This window comes from Athene noctua, chromosome 15, assembly GCF_965140245.1.
Source record: "Athene noctua chromosome 15, bAthNoc1.hap1.1, whole genome shotgun sequence".
Lineage (NCBI taxonomy): Eukaryota > Metazoa > Chordata > Aves > Strigiformes > Strigidae > Athene > Athene noctua.
The window spans coordinates 6,943,536-6,961,809 of NC_134051.1; the positions used below are offsets into that span (position 1 = coordinate 6,943,536).

The 18,274-nt window shown below is 38.6% G+C and overlaps 1 protein-coding gene across 4 annotated transcripts in view; it reads left to right on the forward strand.

The window, feature by feature from the left end:
• SMURF1 (SMAD specific E3 ubiquitin protein ligase 1) overlaps positions 1–18,274 on the forward strand; it is a 47,148-nt gene that overhangs the window by 16,695 nt on the left and 12,179 nt on the right. For 2 of the 4 annotated variants that reach the window (XM_074918928.1, XM_074918929.1), the window contains exons 2-9: positions 10,528–10,566; positions 11,233–11,341; positions 11,942–12,075; positions 12,193–12,258; positions 13,151–13,226; positions 13,557–13,810; positions 14,610–14,694; positions 16,985–17,131. In XM_074918928.1, the coding sequence (XP_074775029.1) occupies positions 10,528–10,566; positions 11,233–11,341; positions 11,942–12,075; positions 12,193–12,258; positions 13,151–13,226; positions 13,557–13,810; positions 14,610–14,694; positions 16,985–17,131 (910 nt within the window). The remainder of the gene's footprint in view (positions 1–10,527; positions 10,567–11,232; positions 11,342–11,941; positions 12,076–12,192; positions 12,259–13,150; positions 13,227–13,556; positions 13,811–14,609; positions 14,695–16,984; positions 17,132–18,274) is intronic. The other 2 variants (XM_074918930.1, XM_074918931.1) reach the window with 1 other exon arrangement.

Genomic DNA, 18,274 nt, shown 5'->3' on the forward strand with positions numbered 1-18,274 from the left:
TAGCACCAGCTCGATCTTGATGATCTGTATGTTTGTTATCCTCAGGTTGATAACAACAGCCCAGGGAGCTACAGGAAGAAAGAAGTACTTCTGAATAAATTCCAGCTGGTTCAATTTTGGCTGTCCATTTGCTAAGTAGCCTAGAACAAAATGAACTCATTGCTCTAGGCTTTTTGTACACTGTTAACTCTTCACTGATTATTGACTTTCACCACCCTGATTTTTAAATCTGGGCTTGCTCTCAGTCTGTTCAGCCAGTACTACTCCATCTCATCTGTTTGTTATCATACTTACTGCAAAACGAACAACAGATTTGTGAATAAAGAAGGCAAAAGCTGTAAGAGCATGAAAAAGTTTCTTTGGCAGTGAGGCCCATGGCTTTGAAAAGCTTTATATGACAAGACTTGAAGCTTTTTATGCTTCTGTCCAAACATGCCAAAAAGCATTCAGCATACCCCAGTTAAAATACAAGCATGGAAAACAACTAAATGCACTAGAAATTAGGGGAAGTTTGTATGTCATTTGTTCACCTGAGGTACGTGGTTTTAAAGCAGTGATATGGTACTGATGCCTTGTTTGGAAGAAAGAATGCTTTTCATTTACTTGCAAAAAAATTTGGGATGTTGACTGTGCCTCTTGTAAAGTCAGCCAGTACCTGTTGGAGTTTGTTCTGGTAGCAGTTACTGAAGTTGTTAGTAATGTTAGAAGAGGTGCTTGGTAAGTGTTATTCTTTGCAGCAGATTTCTAGCAACTGCTTGTTATAAGGTTGTCCAGTTAATAAAGAAATGTAAAATGTGTCTTGAGTTTTACCAAAACAGCTTGAGCCTGGTGCACTATGTTTCCTGAGGGTTTTTCTTTTTATATATGTAATATTCTATAGGCTAAATTTCTTTTTCTGTGGAATTTCTGTATTGGAGATTATTCACTCAGATGTTTCACAATGAACAAAGAAATGTGGATTCTTGAATATTGTGACCATGGTGGCCACAGTGTTTTATGCATTGCAACATCTAAAAATTACTTATTTTCAATGTTTTTAAAGATTTTTTTTTCCATTTTGCTGGCAATTAGTTTCACCAGCAGCAGTGTCCTAGGTCACTTAAGCAATTCTCTTGCCAGCTTCTTGTTCTTGGTTCTTAGTGCAGCTTTAGTTTAACACTAAGTTGAGCAGTCCTACTTTGACCAGAGACAAACCTGTATATTTAGTTTTAAGGCAATGTTCCATGTGAATTGTTTAAAACTCTTCTAGTGATACATTTAAGCCCTCACGGGATGAACTAATAGTTTACATAGTTTACTACTTACACATAACTTAACGCCATTCATTTTTTGAATAACAATGGTCTTGCTTTTAAGCAATCTCCTTAGTGCTTGATGAAAACCAGACATTAATTCTGCACTGTTTATTAAAATACCCCCACTGGAAAATTTTGCCTATAAAGTTGATTTTGTACCTTATTTAATTGCAGTAAGATATCAAAGAAGTTGAATACTGGTTCTGTCTGGAAAACCAAATCTCAGTTCTTAAATTGAGATTGAGAATGTGTTAAATTGCATTCATTTTTCCTCCTTTACAATAGTGTTTAACATTCAAATCGCTTTGTTGAGATACTGACACTACCTGTTCAAGAAGCAATGTAAATACCAGCCACTCTCTGGAGATACAAAACATACGTTTTAAACTGAAAAATCTGCTTCATTTTAGCTTGGAAGTTTTAGACCTTTTACTGTTTGACAGAAATTCAGTGTTTCTATTGAAAAGTTGCTTGGCTGTACCTAGTCTAACTTTGCCAAGATTTTTAATACCAAGGTTTCTGCTTTCACAGGTTTTACGTATTTTGCAGCGGAAGGTCAGACTTTTTTCTGCTTTCTGCAAAACAGGCAGATATTTTGAGGCAAGACAATATGTATATGAAGAGAACTGGAGGTAGTGTTGTGTTAGTACAAAAGTTGTGTGTTCTGTTCCTATGATTTTAAAAATGTTTTGATCCATGGACGGGACCCCAAGGCTGAATCTCTTTTAATTGGTGTGATTGCTTGGGCTTTCTACTAATTCTAGGTGTATGGTAAGCATCCGCAAATGTGTTGCTTCTGGTTTTGGTCTCTTGTTCGGGACTTTTTCCTCCTTTATAAAGCAGCAGAGAGCAGTTGTGCAGGTTTTCCTCCTGGATTTAGGAAATGAATGTCTTGTAAAAGCTCTAAGTCCATTAATTGGATCGTGTTTTGTGGGGGAAAAAAACTGCTGTTAATACAGAAATGTACTTGTAACTTGAGTCTCACAAACTCTGGTTTATAAAACATAAAACAACTGGTTATAAACCATAGTTGTAGTAGTGGTATGGGTAGGCCCATAGAGAATATCTGGGAGGAAGGGGATCTAAATTTCTGTGTTTTATGGTGAACATAATATTTATTGGAAAAGCCTTTTGTGTACTGAATTAGTAAGCAAATGATCAGCTGCACGGGAGAGTCCTTATAAGCTTCTTTTTGGTAATGAAAATAAGATGTTTAGTGCTTTATACACGTAGGAAAGTGGAGATCAGAGGCATGTTAAATTAAACACACCTAAATTAAATGCTGACTGAGCGGTAGGCTCTGCTGCACAGGGGCTCTCATTCTTCGTTACAGGAGTGTCAACTATTTAACACATATTTTCTGCCTAAGTAATATCTAGAGTGTTTGGGGGTTTTTCTCCTGTCTTTGATTAGCAAATGACTGTTGTTCATATATCATTTTCCAGAGAAACAAACATATACGTCTGAAGATGTGGACGGTATTTCTAGAAAGGACCTTTGTTTACTAGAGTATAGGAGTAGGGCTAGGTTTGAGCTTGATCCCCAGCTCTGCCTGGGACCTGTTGTGAGCAATATTAGGTTGAGGATGTGGTCCTGTTAGGTATTGACATTTGTAGAGATTTGAAAAAGGTGCTTTGAAAACTCCAAGTGTTAAAAGTGTAAAATATTTTTGGCAATCTTAGTAAAATTCAGTTAGGAATCTGAGTTATGAGTGCATGTGGGTGGAGGAACATGTTTTTCATGCTTTAGGAATTTTTTTCCAGATGCTTTTTCAGGGCTTGGGTAACTGTAAAAGCTAAGTATTAAGACTTCAGCATGGATTTATTCCTTAGTTTTAATGTAATTTATGAAAATTGAGCCGCATAGTTTCATGGCGTGTTTTTAACTTTATTATGGCGATGTTGTCGCACAGTGCAACGTCAGTGTCTGTTTAAAAATGTGAGCTCAAGTATGTGCAAGCCGTGCAGATAAGCCTATCTTGATAGACGCTACTTGCTTGAAAATATGAATTATTCAATGCAAGTGCACGTGGTTGGAGATACAAGAGATGTAAGGGAAGAAATCCAGAATTGTGTTGATCCCAGTAACTACAACTTGCACAATGAAGTGTAGAGTAAATGTAAAATGCCATTTTGTATTTGCAGTAGGAATTTTGTTGCTGAAATTGTTTTGTTTCACTGTCAGCTAAGAGATTGTATTTGCCCTGAGAAACAGGATATTATTCTGTGTGGTTTTAACAGAAATTTTGAGTTCTTTCCAGATATTTCTATTTCTTACTAGTGTGTACAGAAGCTGACACTGTAGCTGAAGACTGAGCATATACTCTGTTTCAGAGAGATGGGAGACCGTTTGTGGATGCTTTAACAAGGGGAGAACTTGACTGCATTTGGTAAATCTCTCTCTACAACATTGTTATTCTACTTGATTGTGGTTCTGGCAGATGTTTTGGTGGGGGCGGAGGACTGAGCTTTAAAATCATACACTGGATATAAATAGTGTGATGTTCTGTTAACGTTTTCTCTGATCGATAGGGTGTTTTTTGCAAATGGCAGTCTTTGGCTGTAAAATGGCGATAGTAAAAACTGACTTACCTCTTGAATTCCAGTTCTCAAAGGAAGTGGTTGTGCTTTGAACATGCTGGGAGACACTTTGCAAAGAAAAGGTATGTAAGAGAGGACGGTGCTTCAAGGGCGTCTTGATGACAGAGGAGGCTTCACCAGTTACGGTCTCACTCTTGCCCCAGCGTCTCGGCTGAATTTCTTACAGCTGAGCAGTCACTGTAGGGCCAAGAAGAATAATTAGCTGAAGGTGGTGAAGCAGCAGTTTATGAAAGGTTTGCTGTAAAAAATGAACTTTTTTTTAAAAAAAAAAGCCCCTGGAAGTACAATTTGTATGAGAAATAGGAACTTAATGTAGCTGGAATTTGCCCTGTGGCTAATAAATCCCATGAGCAGCTTCTGCTTTCAGAGCTGAGGCTGGGCTGAGGGCATGTCTGTAAGACTTAAGCAGTCAGGGATGCTTGGAGTCTGTGTCTATCTAGGAAATAGGAGACTGTGTAGAGACTGTGAGAAGATTCTTGGCTTGGATTAGAGGAAGGCATAGCAAAGTTGTAAGAAAACTGATGTAATAGCTAGGATTTAATGAAAGATTTAATCTGGGAGGTAGCCTTTATCTCAGGCATTTGTTATGGGTGAGCAGAGGAGGAAGAAGAGAAAGGGAAGTTAGTATGAGGGATAATTGGATATGCTTGTTCCACCTCTGATTAGTGTGTCTTTCTCTGATTCTGTACATCAGCATTAATTCAGCTTCCTATTGATCTCCCTTTTTTACCCCTGCAAAGTTCTTCAACTAATTCCATAACTCTTAGTGTTTCTCCCAAGATTTATGCCTCACTCAGTTCATTCTTAAACTTGCTTTACTGGTCTTGTGTTGCACACAGTCTCAGGTAACTGGAAATTTAATGAGTCTTGCTCTTCCAATAGTCCTGTGCTGTTTTTTTAATGATTTATGTTCTTGAGGGCTAAATCAGCCCTTTCTGGCGTGTATATGAAGACTTTTTGTTGGTCAGTGCCCAGGAGGATTTTTCAGTTTGCGTAATTCTTAGGAATCCTGAAGATGAAACTCTTCTGTTTTGTCAACTTGGTCTTGTTTGCACTACGAGGACTGACTCTCGTTCGTGACGGGTTTCTGCTTAGGTAGGATGGAATTTTGATTCCTGGCTAAGTAGATACTTTAATGACATGTTAATGGACTAATAAAAATGGCTTTTTCTGGGTGTGTGGTTTTTTGAAGATCTCTTCAAAGTTGTCTAGTGTTTGCAACTGGCTACATGAAGCCAAGTTCCAACCCACGAGGAAAGCATGCCTTGAAAAGAGGCTTTGATTTTTACTGCAGCCTACACAAAAGGGCCACAAAAAGGCTTCGTGTATCAAATCTAGCAACTCTTTGAGAACTGAGGTTTTTTTAATGAAGCATTGCTTTAATCTGGTAGTCAAGGTCTGGTTTAGCATGAGTTCAGGCAGAGTCTCCCAATGTCAGGGCATGATGTATGCTGGTCCTGAAGTCTGAGGGGTCTCAGGGGTTTTTTGGTTGGCTTATGTATCAGATCACAAATGTCATTGACACCATGATCCTAAGATCGTTAGGGAAGGCTACTCAGTGTACACGTCTGTATAAAATTAGTTCTGTACAGTTAATTGGTTTATTTGGCAAATGTAACAGAAGACTTCAGTTTTCTTTATCTTTTTCTGCATGATAGGCGCTGCAGCAATTCAGATTCGGTTACTGAGAAGTTGAAGCAGTCCCTGGGTTTATGCATTTCAGTCTCAAGCAGACGAAGAGCAAGACCAAAAGTATTCCTAAAGCAAACAAAAAGAGGACTAAAATAGAAACCGTGGCCTTTGTGGTGACAATTTAAACTCCAATTTGTGAATAAAGTGGTATATTTCAGCTCAGTGATGTGGCTAGCTGTAAAGAAGCTGCGTTTTTACACGCTTGGTGCCTTCAGCCATCTTTTCTTTCCCATTAAACCCTTTCTCTTGTACCCTACAAAATATAAATGATTGTCACCCTTAAAAAAAACCAGAGCATTTAAAACCTCCATGGGTTGCCTAGTAGTAGAAATAAAAACAGACATTTATCTGCAGTGAAGTCTCATTTAAAGTTATGTGCAGAGACTAGGAACGGTAAGCAGAGTCATTCGTAAAGGCAGTTCAGAAGGGGTGGCTTGTGGTATTCAGAGTATTTTCCATAAAATACGCCGAACTGTTTGGACGAGACGTGATTTCACATAACAGATTCAGCAAAGATTTTAATTGTGGGCCACAGCGCTTTGGGGCGTTAGAGCAGCATGTGGTAAATAGCTGATGTTTGCTTTTTTTTTTTTTGAGACTTTTTTACACTTCAGGCACATTATTTTTGCCGTGCAGCCTTCTGAAAACTGTTTTTCAGGATGGCAGAATTTTTGCTGTGGAAACCAGCCTGTAAGCTAGCATGAACAGGGGGCTGTCCTGCTGTCATACAGCAGAGCTGCAGCAACCCCACCTCCAACACAGGTTACCAGCTTCACAAATCAAAAGTTAAGCAGACTTTGAAGCATCAACAGATATTTCCATTACTTGGATGCATCATATTTGACCACCTTTGCAGCGTTTTTTATTTTTCAGTGGTATGCAGTAACTTTAGTTTCATTTTATGTCTCCTCCAAAGCCTCATTGTTCTACTTTGTTTCTTGCTTCTATCTTAAAACAAACCAACTGACCTGTGATGCTTTTAATGATTATGCTGCATATCTCTATGATTAAAGATGGTCTACACAGAAGTAAATATTAAGTCAAGTCCTTTCAACGTCATCAGCCTGCTGGCCTGTGTTTATTTTCTGTCAGAAAGTAAAACGAATGTATCCTGGAATCTAGCTGCCTGTTTATACAAGCACAAATGATTAACTTGGAATATCAAAGGGAGGGCCAAAGATGGCTGAAAAGCCGTGGTTCAGTATGACCTCCCCCCCTTTTCTAAGGAAGGTATGGACATAATGCTGATTTGTCTTGTCTTCAGAATTAATTTGAGGACTAAATTGAAGGCCACAGTTAGCTCAGATCCTATTAATGTGTAAAAGTCCGTAATTTGAGCAGGGAGGCTCTTAACTTTAACTCAAAAAGTGTGAATGAATGCAGTCCCAGGTGCAATTGGCTTGCTGTTTTGCACTGGTACAGGCTGGGACCTATGGAATATTTTTATCACCGCTACCCCCCCCCCCCCCCCCCCCCCCCCGATCTCAAAATACAACTACCTTGTTTTTACACTGTGCAGCTGAAAACTGTTGCAGCATCTTAGCACAGTGCTATGGGATGGGGTGTGTTGTATGTGAATAAACGTGGTGTTGATGCAGAGACAGCAATGTGAGGACTCTCCTGCGGACAATTCAGAAGGAGGAACTTGCACACGAAGCCTGGGTCTGTTTACTTGGGGATGTTTGAAATGGTTGCTCACCCAGGCTGCCTTTCTCTTCCTCCTTTCTGAAAATGCTGGTCTTGCTGCAGAGATAGGTGGCTCGGTGATGAAGCAGCACCTTTCTGATGCAATTCCCGCTGGGTTGTTCAGACATTGGTGCCGCTCTGCCTTCCTTACTACACCCGTCTGTAGTTTGCTCCTGCGGCACCTCCTGAACCACAGCAGATGATTCATTTCTGCTTTGGAAGCAGGGTGGACAACTGGGGGCTGGCAGAAGAACCACTCAACTTGCTCAAGTTACATCTGCATTGAAGACATCCCCAGGGTGAATACTGACTTTGTATAAGGCTCATCCTTTCTTCACCTCCTGCCAAATATGCTTTCACACTAGTACTTTACGCAGCTGGCTAATTTGGCCTTTGAAATTATCTCAATAATGTCAGGTACTTAAAAAAACATTCCCATCCCTTTATAAATATTATAATCTAGATGTAAAGACATTGTTTCAGTGTTGTTTGGGATCTGTTGTATTAAAAAAAATAGCTCAGTGCTGTGCAGCAATCCAGAGCGGAGTATAAACAAATACTATGTCAAGCTGAAACAAGTCCGTTGACTCTGAGAAGGCAGAATGTAAATGCCCTAGTCAGGAGAATTAGTACCTTTTGTAACATTGCAACAAATGCAGGGAGATTGCTCTTGCTGACAAGCCCTAAACCTTTCTTATTTAAAAGGAAGAAAAACGAAAAGAAAAAGCACTTTGGAAAGATGGAAAGTAGGCAGAGGCAGGGTTTGTACAAAGCTTGTGCGAAGTGCATCTCAGTTGCCTGGTTTGCAGATAAGTATCCGTCCCGTTCCTCTACACCGCCTCTGATGCAGGGATAAAATTAATAACTTTTTAAACCTTCGTAGCTAAATCTACCCGAGTTCACGGGCTTGAAGTAGCAGCAGTCAGATCCTGCTAGCAGTCTTGCTGAAGTCTTATTGGAGACAATGCGTTTCAGAAGCAAATCTGGCATATACCCAGCTTTACAGAGCAGGGAGGGGCTGTCTGCTCCGCCACTGGCATGGTTTCATGTCCAAGTCTCCCGTTGCTGACCTTTGTCACCTGTTTCTTTACTGGAATTTAGAAATCTATGGCTTTTAAGTGATAGAGCACTTGAAAATATTTTTTGCTCTAGTGGGTTTAATATGCAAATAGTGGAACAGAGCCAATGGTCCATCTCGAGCAGCCTGATTCTGGAGATTGCTCCATAAAGGTTTATTTCAGCTATTAGCTGTTGTGCCAATATTTTTCTTAGAAGAAAGTGTAATGATTTTTGCAACCTAAAATTGAGGGTTTCACAGGCTGCAACTGGAAAATTGGCAGCTGTGCTCATTTACTGTAGACTGAAAGCCTGTGGCAGGGGGAAAAGAGTTAAATGAAAAAATATAATTCTTCAATAATAGCTTCAGAAACTTGGGCTGCTGGTTAGCTCTAAAAAGCACACCTGAAATACAGAATAAATGTAATAATTATATAGTCAGACTGTATGCATATAGTTACAGATGGCACACTTTTCCAGCTTGATGATGCATTCTTAAAATTGGGGATGAGAAAGTAAAATGAGTTATTTGATTTAAAAAAAAAAAAAGCTCCACCGCTCACAGGAACTTGAAAATTCTTTTGGCTTGTACTAGAACATACAAGTTCTGATTTTACCTGTACTCATTCCCTGTTTTTCTGGTATTTTTTCCTCTGAAGCACTCTCAACAGGAAGAGGAAATTAAAGGTTGCTCTGTCGTGCTTCCACAGAACAGCGAATTGTGATTCTGTAATCCTGTTTTGTTTCAAATTGAATTGCCATAGTCCTGCAGACTTCTCTTTTTTGGTCAGTTGTTTAAAAAAAACACATGAGAAGCTTTCTCTGATTATTCAGTTTGCCAGTGTAAGAAATAAGTAATTTTTAATCCATTCTAAAAATAGTCTCCTGGTATGGCTGCTTTAATTATTACTAAGACAGAGGATTTGTGTATTTTTTTCCATGAACGTCTGGGTTAAACAGTGGATGACTTTGATCTGTTTGCTTAACATGTGAGGTGAGGCAGTTTTTATTCTAGCTGCATTTAGTTGGGGAACGTTGCTCTGGAGTTGAGAGATGGAATTCTAGTAGAACTGTAAACAAAACAAAACAAAAATTTGTTCCTATACTTCTGCTACCGCATGTTCATTTTGCCTAATATAGAGTTAAGGTGAGACTGAGTGTAAGTCAAGAGCAAGGTGACAGAAATGAGAAGGAGAAATGGTCCACGTCAGGGTAATTGGCCATTTGAATGTATTCTGAACATTCTCATGCTGAAAGATCAGAACGGGGTGGGAAAGAGACTACCTCAGAAATAGTTAGGTCTTTTTTAGTTATCTTCCTCTTTTGGATCCTAGTTTTAGGTAAGTTAGAGTGCTAATATTTTCAACTTTGGCTCTGTATTTATTTTTCCTGGCCTGTTATAAGAGTTCAATGGATACTGAACAACTTGGATCGCTGAGATCCTACTGAACAGTCCTTATTGAAAAGCAAAATTAGACTTGTAGCTGGTAATAGACCTAGTAGAAATGGAGATTGATGTGAGTTTCCTGATCTAATTTTTGCTTAAACCTACTGTGCTATTTAGTAGAATTGGAGAGAGGGAAATGATGTCTCATTTGTGGCCCTTTCAAAGGAAAACATCTTGATGCAATTTTTTTCAGTATATTTTTTTTCTCCTGAGTGAAGTCCTGTCATACTTAACCACAAAACCTTTTTGTATTTGCAAACTGCTTACGCTCTTACAGCATACTCCCATGTTTTGTTTTATGATGTATCACGTACCTTTTGTGTGCAACGAGCAGGAGGTTGCACTGTGTTTGATGGGATTTGGCATAGAGGTCTCTTCCAGGAGTCCCAGAACCGTTCTTCGTTCAGAAACGGTTTAGTCCTTGTTCTAAAAAGGGGGCGTTCTGAAACAACAACAACAAAAATCTGATTTAGTATTTGTGTAAGCACACAGTGTAGAAAATTAGGAGGTTTTAACACAAAGGGACGTTCACTTAATCTTCTGTGCATTGTAACAATAGAACAAAAGCAGCAAAGGATTTTTTTCTCCTTGTAAATCCATATTCCAATCACAGATAAAGAAAACAATGCTCACATTTAATATTTGGGTGTTTTTTTATGAATTATGATCCGGCAGTATTGTAGCTGCTACGATTGCCGGAAAGGTTTTTTTATGGTTTTAAGATTTCTTTATCTGATATCTTGTTTTGCAGTATTATGTGCCAAGAATCTTGCAAAGAAAGATTTCTTCAGTAAGTATGCCCTAATTGTGTAACTTTCTGCTCTTGATTAATCAGATTTATTTGTAGATTGTGCATTACTGTCGTGGCTCATCTATGTATGTCATTTGTTCTGTGGTTCCATTCTTGCAGTAACGTTGCATTGCTACATGAGTACACGTTACCATGAATTGTATTTAGATAGCATAGACTCTAGGGTTAGAAAGACCGAGGTCTCACAAATTCTAGTTGAAAGCCTGGCTCCTGAGACCACAAGCAGGTTGCTGCTGTGTTGGGGAGTACCAAGAGCATCCATCTGAGAGACGGCTCTATTTGTAACACATGTTAAGGATATGAGTAAAATATCCCAGTGCTTCAGTCTCAATATTATGTTAGGGACTGAATAAAAATTACTATTTATCAGTATGCGTGGGTCATTTAAGCACTGTTAAATTTAGCACGTTTAACCTTTTGTTTTCTAAAAACTTAAAACAATTAATGGCAGATTGAAATCTGTATAAGTACATTATCTTAATTAGGAAGTCAAGTTACCTATTTGGGATTTGCTAAAATAGTTTTAGGGTAATAGCAACTTTCCTTTCTTGGGGAGTGATAAAAGCAGGAGCTTATGGATAGCATTATATTGGAAAAAACAACCTTAAAAGTATTATGTTTAATAGCACCTTCTCCCTTCCACAGGACTTCCTGACCCATTTGCAAAAATAGTTGTTGATGGGTCAGGTCAGTGCCATTCAACTGACACTGTGAAGAACACATTGGACCCCAAATGGAACCAGCATTATGATCTGTGAGTTGTTCATAAAGAAAAAATATTCCCGGGATTTATCTAGTAAATGGAATGCAAGGGTTAGCACTGCAGCTTCATTTTGTGTTAGCAAGAAGTCACATTTCCTGAGGAGGACTGATTTTTTGCAACGAGAAATTACCTGTTAATGAAGAAGTGGTACTTTGCTTTTTGGTGTTTGAATTTGGAAATATTTGTGTGTCAGGTACACAGCACAACTGCTTAGAGTCAGCTCTACCGGAGCAGTGCAGTCCAGCTTTTACAAAAAATTGTCTTTGTTATAGTGATTTATTTTCTTCCAATTATTCAAAATATAAATTTTAAATTTTTGTACATTAATCAGCTTGTTGCATAGCTTTTAATGAGGCTGTGTGTAGTTAAATTCATGCTGCAGCAATATCAATTTAACATGCTGTGTGAAATCATAGTGCAATAATTCATTAATAACACCGTTTCAGGCTTAAGCATTTCTGTATTTATGATAAAGCAGCATGACCAATGCACTAAAATGTATCAGGATTTGTAACAAATAAAGCATAAATTCTGTGGAGTAGAAAGAGGTTATTTTTTCTAAAATTACTCTTCTAATATGTATTTTTCTAGATATGTTGGGAAGACAGATTCCATAACCATCAGTGTATGGAACCATAAAAAAATCCACAAGAAACAGGGAGCTGGCTTCCTGGGGTGTGTCCGACTCCTCTCCAATGCCATCAGCAGGCTAAAAGATACTGGATGTAAGAGCAATTCTTACCTGGTGCAATTAAGAACCTTTGGTGCCTTGTATCTTAGTAGTGAATAGTATTCCCACCCCCCTGCAGTGTTTTGTTGATCTTTCCTATTCTCATTTGCAGACCAGCGTTTGGATCTATGCAAACTAAATCCCACAGATACTGATGCTGTACGAGGCCAAATAGTGGGTAAGGACACTCTCGGCTAAAATTTCATCATCTTGGGTAAATATACTATATGGTCAAATGCCGTATTAAAAAAGAAACCTGTAGTCGTAATTGCTTCTGTGACTTTCCTGTGTTGTTTCTTCTGATTTTAATGGCATTAAATGACATAACCTGAACGAACATTTTCATTGTACTCCCATGTAGGAGTTTGTTTTCTCTCAGTTGATAATGGGAAACAATATTAAAAAGAGGGAATGCATCTGGCAAGATTTCTAATGCAGCTCTGGAAGGGTGAATGTTGCTGTGAAATGATTGCATTTGGACCAAGGTGACAGGCAAAGAGAATCTTCTATGGAAAAGAGGATCCGGAGGAGTTAGAAGAAATTTTTAAAATTGCTGTTTTAATATCTTCGACTCATGTAACCCACTTCCAAATTTCAGAAAGGCAGTGCTAGTTTTACAGCTAATTTACCCCATTTTACCACATTTTGCTGCCTCCCACCCAACCCAAGCTTTTCACTGATATATAAATATATTTGGCAAACCCCAAATTCTCACCGTAATGATGACATCTAGTGGTGAGTAATTTCTTTCCAGTTTAGCTTTCTGGATCCTCATGAAACACAGATGTAGAGCCTGACATGTTTGATATTTACAGAAATAGACTCAGCTTGAGTTTTGAGGAGGTGATACCTCTGGTTTCTCTTCTCCTTTTAAAAAGTAAGTAATGCTTTAGAGTTATAGAAGGAGTTTTGGTAAGTGGTGCACTCTTGTGTGTAGGATAAAGCTTTCCTTAATGTATTACTCTGTATAAATGTGGGTTGTTTGGCTTCATGTTGTTTTCAAGGAAACACTTGTTCTTTTATTTTTAACTTGTTGGGGTTTTTGATTTTTTTTTTTTTTTTTATTTCAGTCAGTTTACAGACACGGGACAGAATAGGCACAGGAGGCTCTGTAGTAGACTGTAGAGGTCTTTTGGAGAATGAAGGGTAAGGATTATTTTCTTTACACTTAATTAGAAAAATGGTTTATATGTGAAAATAATGCAATTAACACTAGAAATATGAAGTATCAGTGTGACTAATACATTGTCCGGGAATATGTATCAGGAAGGAAGGTTATAGCTGGATACTTGAAAATAAGCTAAACTGGGTAGGACTTGATATTTTTTGTTACCAGTGCTTCTGGCACTTCCATGAGAAATTTAGAGCATAAAAATATTAAGTTAAAAGTTGTGGTACTTGAAATAATGGAGAGAGAGAGAGAGAGAAAAACAGTCATTTCTGCATTCACTTCTCTTGTGATGGAAACTCTTGAAGTTTCCCCATTTTCAGAACGGTTTATGAAGATTCCGGACCGGGAAGGCCACTGAGCTGTTTTATGGAAGAACCAGCACCATATACAGACACCACAGGGGCTGCTGGCGGAGGCAACTGTCGCTTCGTAGAGTCCCCCAGTCAAGATCAGAGGCTTCAGGCCCAGCGACTTCGGACTCCTGAAGTCAGAGGTCATGTACAGACACCTCAGAACAGACCACATGGTCACCAGTCACCTGACCTACCAGAAGGCTACGGTAAGAGTTTTCCAGAATGGTAAAATTGAACTTTTTTTCAAAAGATTTCAGAGAAAATGTCTCCCATTTTAATATATGGATGTGATTTACCTGTTGGAACATGCAGCATCCCCATGCATCTAATGGTCTGGGTTTTGGAAAAGAAACTATGCAGTGCAGATGGGAGTTTGAGATTGGCTAATTAGCAGTTGGCTATGCCAGGATACACTGAGGGGTTGATGGTAAATTAAACATGAGGTTGTGGTATGATGCTGTTACAGAAAATTCACTGCTAATCTTGGCTGTGTATCTAGGGAGAACGAATGTAAAGAGCTCTTTAAACTAGAGCAGTAATGCTATTTTTTCCTTCCCCCTTGGAATGTTGTGTAGGTTTGAGCCCACATTTGAGAAAAGATCAGGAAAATATAAAAGCAACAACGAAGCCAGTAGTACAGAAGATTAGGGAGGATAAGATTAAGGAGAATTTAAATCTTGGGAAAGCAAACACCAAATCTAAAAGTAAAGAAATCCAGTTTGGGGGTTTGGGCTGTCTCAAAATCTAAAAATAAAAATGCAAACTAAAACACACTGGTGCATGGATTTGTGAGTTAAAAAAAAACCCACTGAAATGTGTAGTCAAGTAAATTTGTGAAGACAGTGTTTAAGGACAAAACAGTCTATGCTGCAAGAGATCAAGGGGATGGCTCAGGTACTTTCTCCTAGATCTGACAAAAAGATGATGCTAATGGCTTTGAACAAACTGTTTAGTCTGATTTTTTTCAGATTTGTAATTAAGAATAATCTTTTTTCCTTTTCCTAGAACAAAGAACGACGGTACAGGGACAGGTTTATTTTTTGCACACACAGACTGGAGTTAGCACATGGCATGACCCTAGGATACCAAGGTATGTATTTATAGTTACAAAGTCAGGCTTTTCTGTTGTGTGTCTGTGGCAGTAAGCGGAATCTTCAAGAGCAAAAATCTGCGAAATGGCCCGTCTAAATTCAAAGGGAGAGGAATATAAGCAGAGGAATTATTTTGAATCTTTCTAGTTACCTCTTCACCAAACATTAAGGATTGCTCTTTTTGAAAGAAAGAATTGTTCACTTGTGAATCATGTAAAACAAAAGGGAAAAAATTATGTAGTCCTTCAGGAATTCCCATTTGACAGATTCTTCCTAATTTGTTGATGTGACTTTGCTTTTTGGTGAAGCTATAGATTTCTAATCTTATAAAAATTTTCTTTTTAATGAAAATGGTTTGGATTGCAAATTGAAGAAAAAAGTGACTACTTTCTTAAAGCCATTGTTTCCTGAGTATTGAGCTTGTAATCTTTGCTCTAATGGTTCTCACACCTGTATAACTGAAGCAGAGATTACTTGTCATCTTTAAACTTGAAGAGGTGTTGTGGTTTTTTATGCATTAGACCAATGATTTGCAGCTAGAAAATTTGAGTCCTCCACATGATTAATTTAGTAAAGCCTCTTTAAACCTTCACCTGCAGTTAATCGAAGTCTTTGTGACTAAGGTCGCGTGCTCTTCCTTGAGGAGCTCTGAATCTGGGCTGTTTCATTGGACCACCAGCACATCAGATTAAAGAGTGAAACACAAAGTTTCTAACTCCTTCAGGTGCTGCATGCTGGCTGGATAATACATGAATGTGATACAGGATATTAGAAAAATGATATAGTGTAGGCAAAAGTATTGATAAAAGCACAGTACATGGAAGGATATGAAAAATAAAGTTGAGAGAAAGAAAATAGCTGATGTTAGATTAGCTGTTATCGCTGGAAGAAATGACAGTGCTCATTCTTCATGTCACTCATGTCAGGCTTGTGTGCCGAAAGCCTTGTCTCTTCAAGTGATGTTGGTTGGCCTAATGAAAGGTATTGCTGCTTCTCTCAACAAATCTTAGAGCCAGGTTTTCAGGACCAGCGATGTAAGTGGACACATCAGTGTCCTGTGAGTCACAGGTCACTCTTATTTTAGTTAAAGGTGGCTTTCATACTACCAGCTTGGAGTGCAAAGACCTAACCTTGGCATTTAGCACAGATGTAGGTTAGAACTTGATGTAATCAGATCTCTACAGTACTTTCAGATGCACAGCTGATTAGAACAAATGGTTACAACCATAATCTTCTTTAAGGAGCCTAACACAGGCTTGTCTGTCTGCCTGCGTATCCCCTGCTGGTTTATACTCACTGTGACACTAATGAAGCCTTTGGTCTACAAAGTGTTTCTATCTTTCTAAAACCTCTCAGTTTACTCATTTATACGGATGTTGCTTGGTTTCATTTAGGTAAGGAAATGTATAGAGTGGTGTCTTCAACCCTGGATAATAGGTGAATCCATGCCAGCTGTCTAGGGAATACTTAATAATAGCTTTTCTGTCTAAAAACAGGTTTCCCTCCTTCCTTTTTTTGCTACTCTTAGTGTTTTCCTCAATTAGGTGGCTGGAGATCTAAATGTTTTCAGTTTTCTAGGTGTAAATACATCCTATGTATTGAATTCAAATACTACCTGAAAGTGAGTGACTACTTTTAGCAGCACCTAGAATGATACCCAAAATTCATCTAGGGTGAAAGGGCTGAATGCACTAGTAAAGCCTTACTCTCAATGATTTATCAGTCAAATAGTTAGCATTCTAATTCTGTCTAATTAAAGAGGTGATTTTTTTTTTTTTTTTTAAATTTATTTAGTATTTGACTGTCTTAGCCTCTTAACTTACTGGGTGTTTGGAGACAGTGGTTGGTGCAGAGACCTTTGCTTAATTGTTTGGTTTTCTAAACATGGATTACATTAGTGTTAATGGGAAATTTCCTGTGAAATTTTTGCATGATAAAATGTCTCTTCCTTCTACACCCTTCAGAAGCTTTGTCATCACCTAAATGATGATGTTGCATGTTGAAGTTACTTTTATGCTGTATGGCTTTGTTACTTTGAAAGCCTTTCAAAGACTGAAGGTGTTTTGCTGATGCACCTTTCCTGCATGTACCACGCATACATAGGGAGTTGCACTGCTTAGATTGAGGATTCTAAAAAGCCAGCATTAAATAGCTATTCTGTCCTTCCTAAGACTTTCATAGCCTAGGATCACTGAGCACTGGATTCAGTCCTCCCCTCCCCTGAATATAAATTGGTTTCATCTTAACTTCAGCAGCGCTTTTTAACATTTTGTTTGCTTTTCTCCTCAGAGACCTTAACAGTGTGAATTGTGATGAACTAGGACCTTTGCCTCCAGGTTGGGAAATTAGAAGTACAGTTTCAGGAAGAATATATTTTGTAGATCATAACAACAGAACTACACAATTCACAGATCCACGACTACATCACATCATGAAGTAAGAACCTTGCCTGATAAATACTTTGTGTCAAGTTTGGATTCTTAAACCTTTTGTTTTTCTCCAATTTTAAATACTGCCTGGGAGTCATGAGGGGCTGAAAAACCTGCATGATAATGATATTGGGGAATTGATGAAACTAGTGCTTTAGTCAGGGTCCAAGCATTGGTTCTCAGTGCTGGTTTTATCTAAGCTTTTTGCAGACACTCTTTAAAAATGTTTTTACTATGCTTTGTCATCCTCAGGTTTAAAAGAGAGCTTGCTTATTTCGGCACAACATAAGCTGGTTTGACAAAACTGCCCCAAGTTGTGCTGGAGCCAATCTGCAGTTCTGGAAATGCTGGGGTGTGGGGTAGAGGGTCTGCCAGGTGGTTCCACAGCAGTCAGCCCATGCCTGTCTGGATTAGCAGTTCTAGCTCTGCACTAGCTCTGCTAGACCTGAACTGGCTTTGTGCTCCCTTGAGCTCCAGACAACAGGAATAAAAAGCCAGCTGGAGTCTGGTTGCCTGGTGCTGTGCACAGCCAGTTCGGGTTTAGCAGGATTTAATAAGCTCAGGCTCTGCATCATGCAGAGACAGCTGAACTGTTACAGAACTGACCCTGGAAGCAGCCTGGCAGTGCTTGTTGTGTCCAAGATCAGACTTTTTTTCTGGATCTGAGTTGTCTTGTGCTTGAAGCCAGCTGGGAATCTCTGTATCTAAAAAATAATTGCTCTACAACCCAATCAAAGCAATGATGGATAAGGATAGTTGAATGTATAAAGCTGCAACTATTTGGGACACGTTACATCTTTCTCTTGTAATAACAATAGATGCAGTACTTCTACAATGTCAAGAATCCCCAGCCTTATTTTGCATGGAGCTGGAATAAAAGTCATTGCAGTTGTTAGTTCCATTTATAAAGCTGTTATTTGTTCCTTTAGAGGTCTGGTTTTGTGTTATACCCTTGAAAGTTGTCTCTACATGGGAGAAATACCACAAAAACTTTCTAATTGCTGCTCAGTCAGCATTCAGTGATCATGCTCTACAGCCGGCCACAATGTATTACCATATAAAAACTGAGCTGAAAAATGCTGAAACTCTGTTGTAAATGTCTGTATTCCTTACACTCCTGAATATAGGCAAATGATGTTATAGAAGTTAC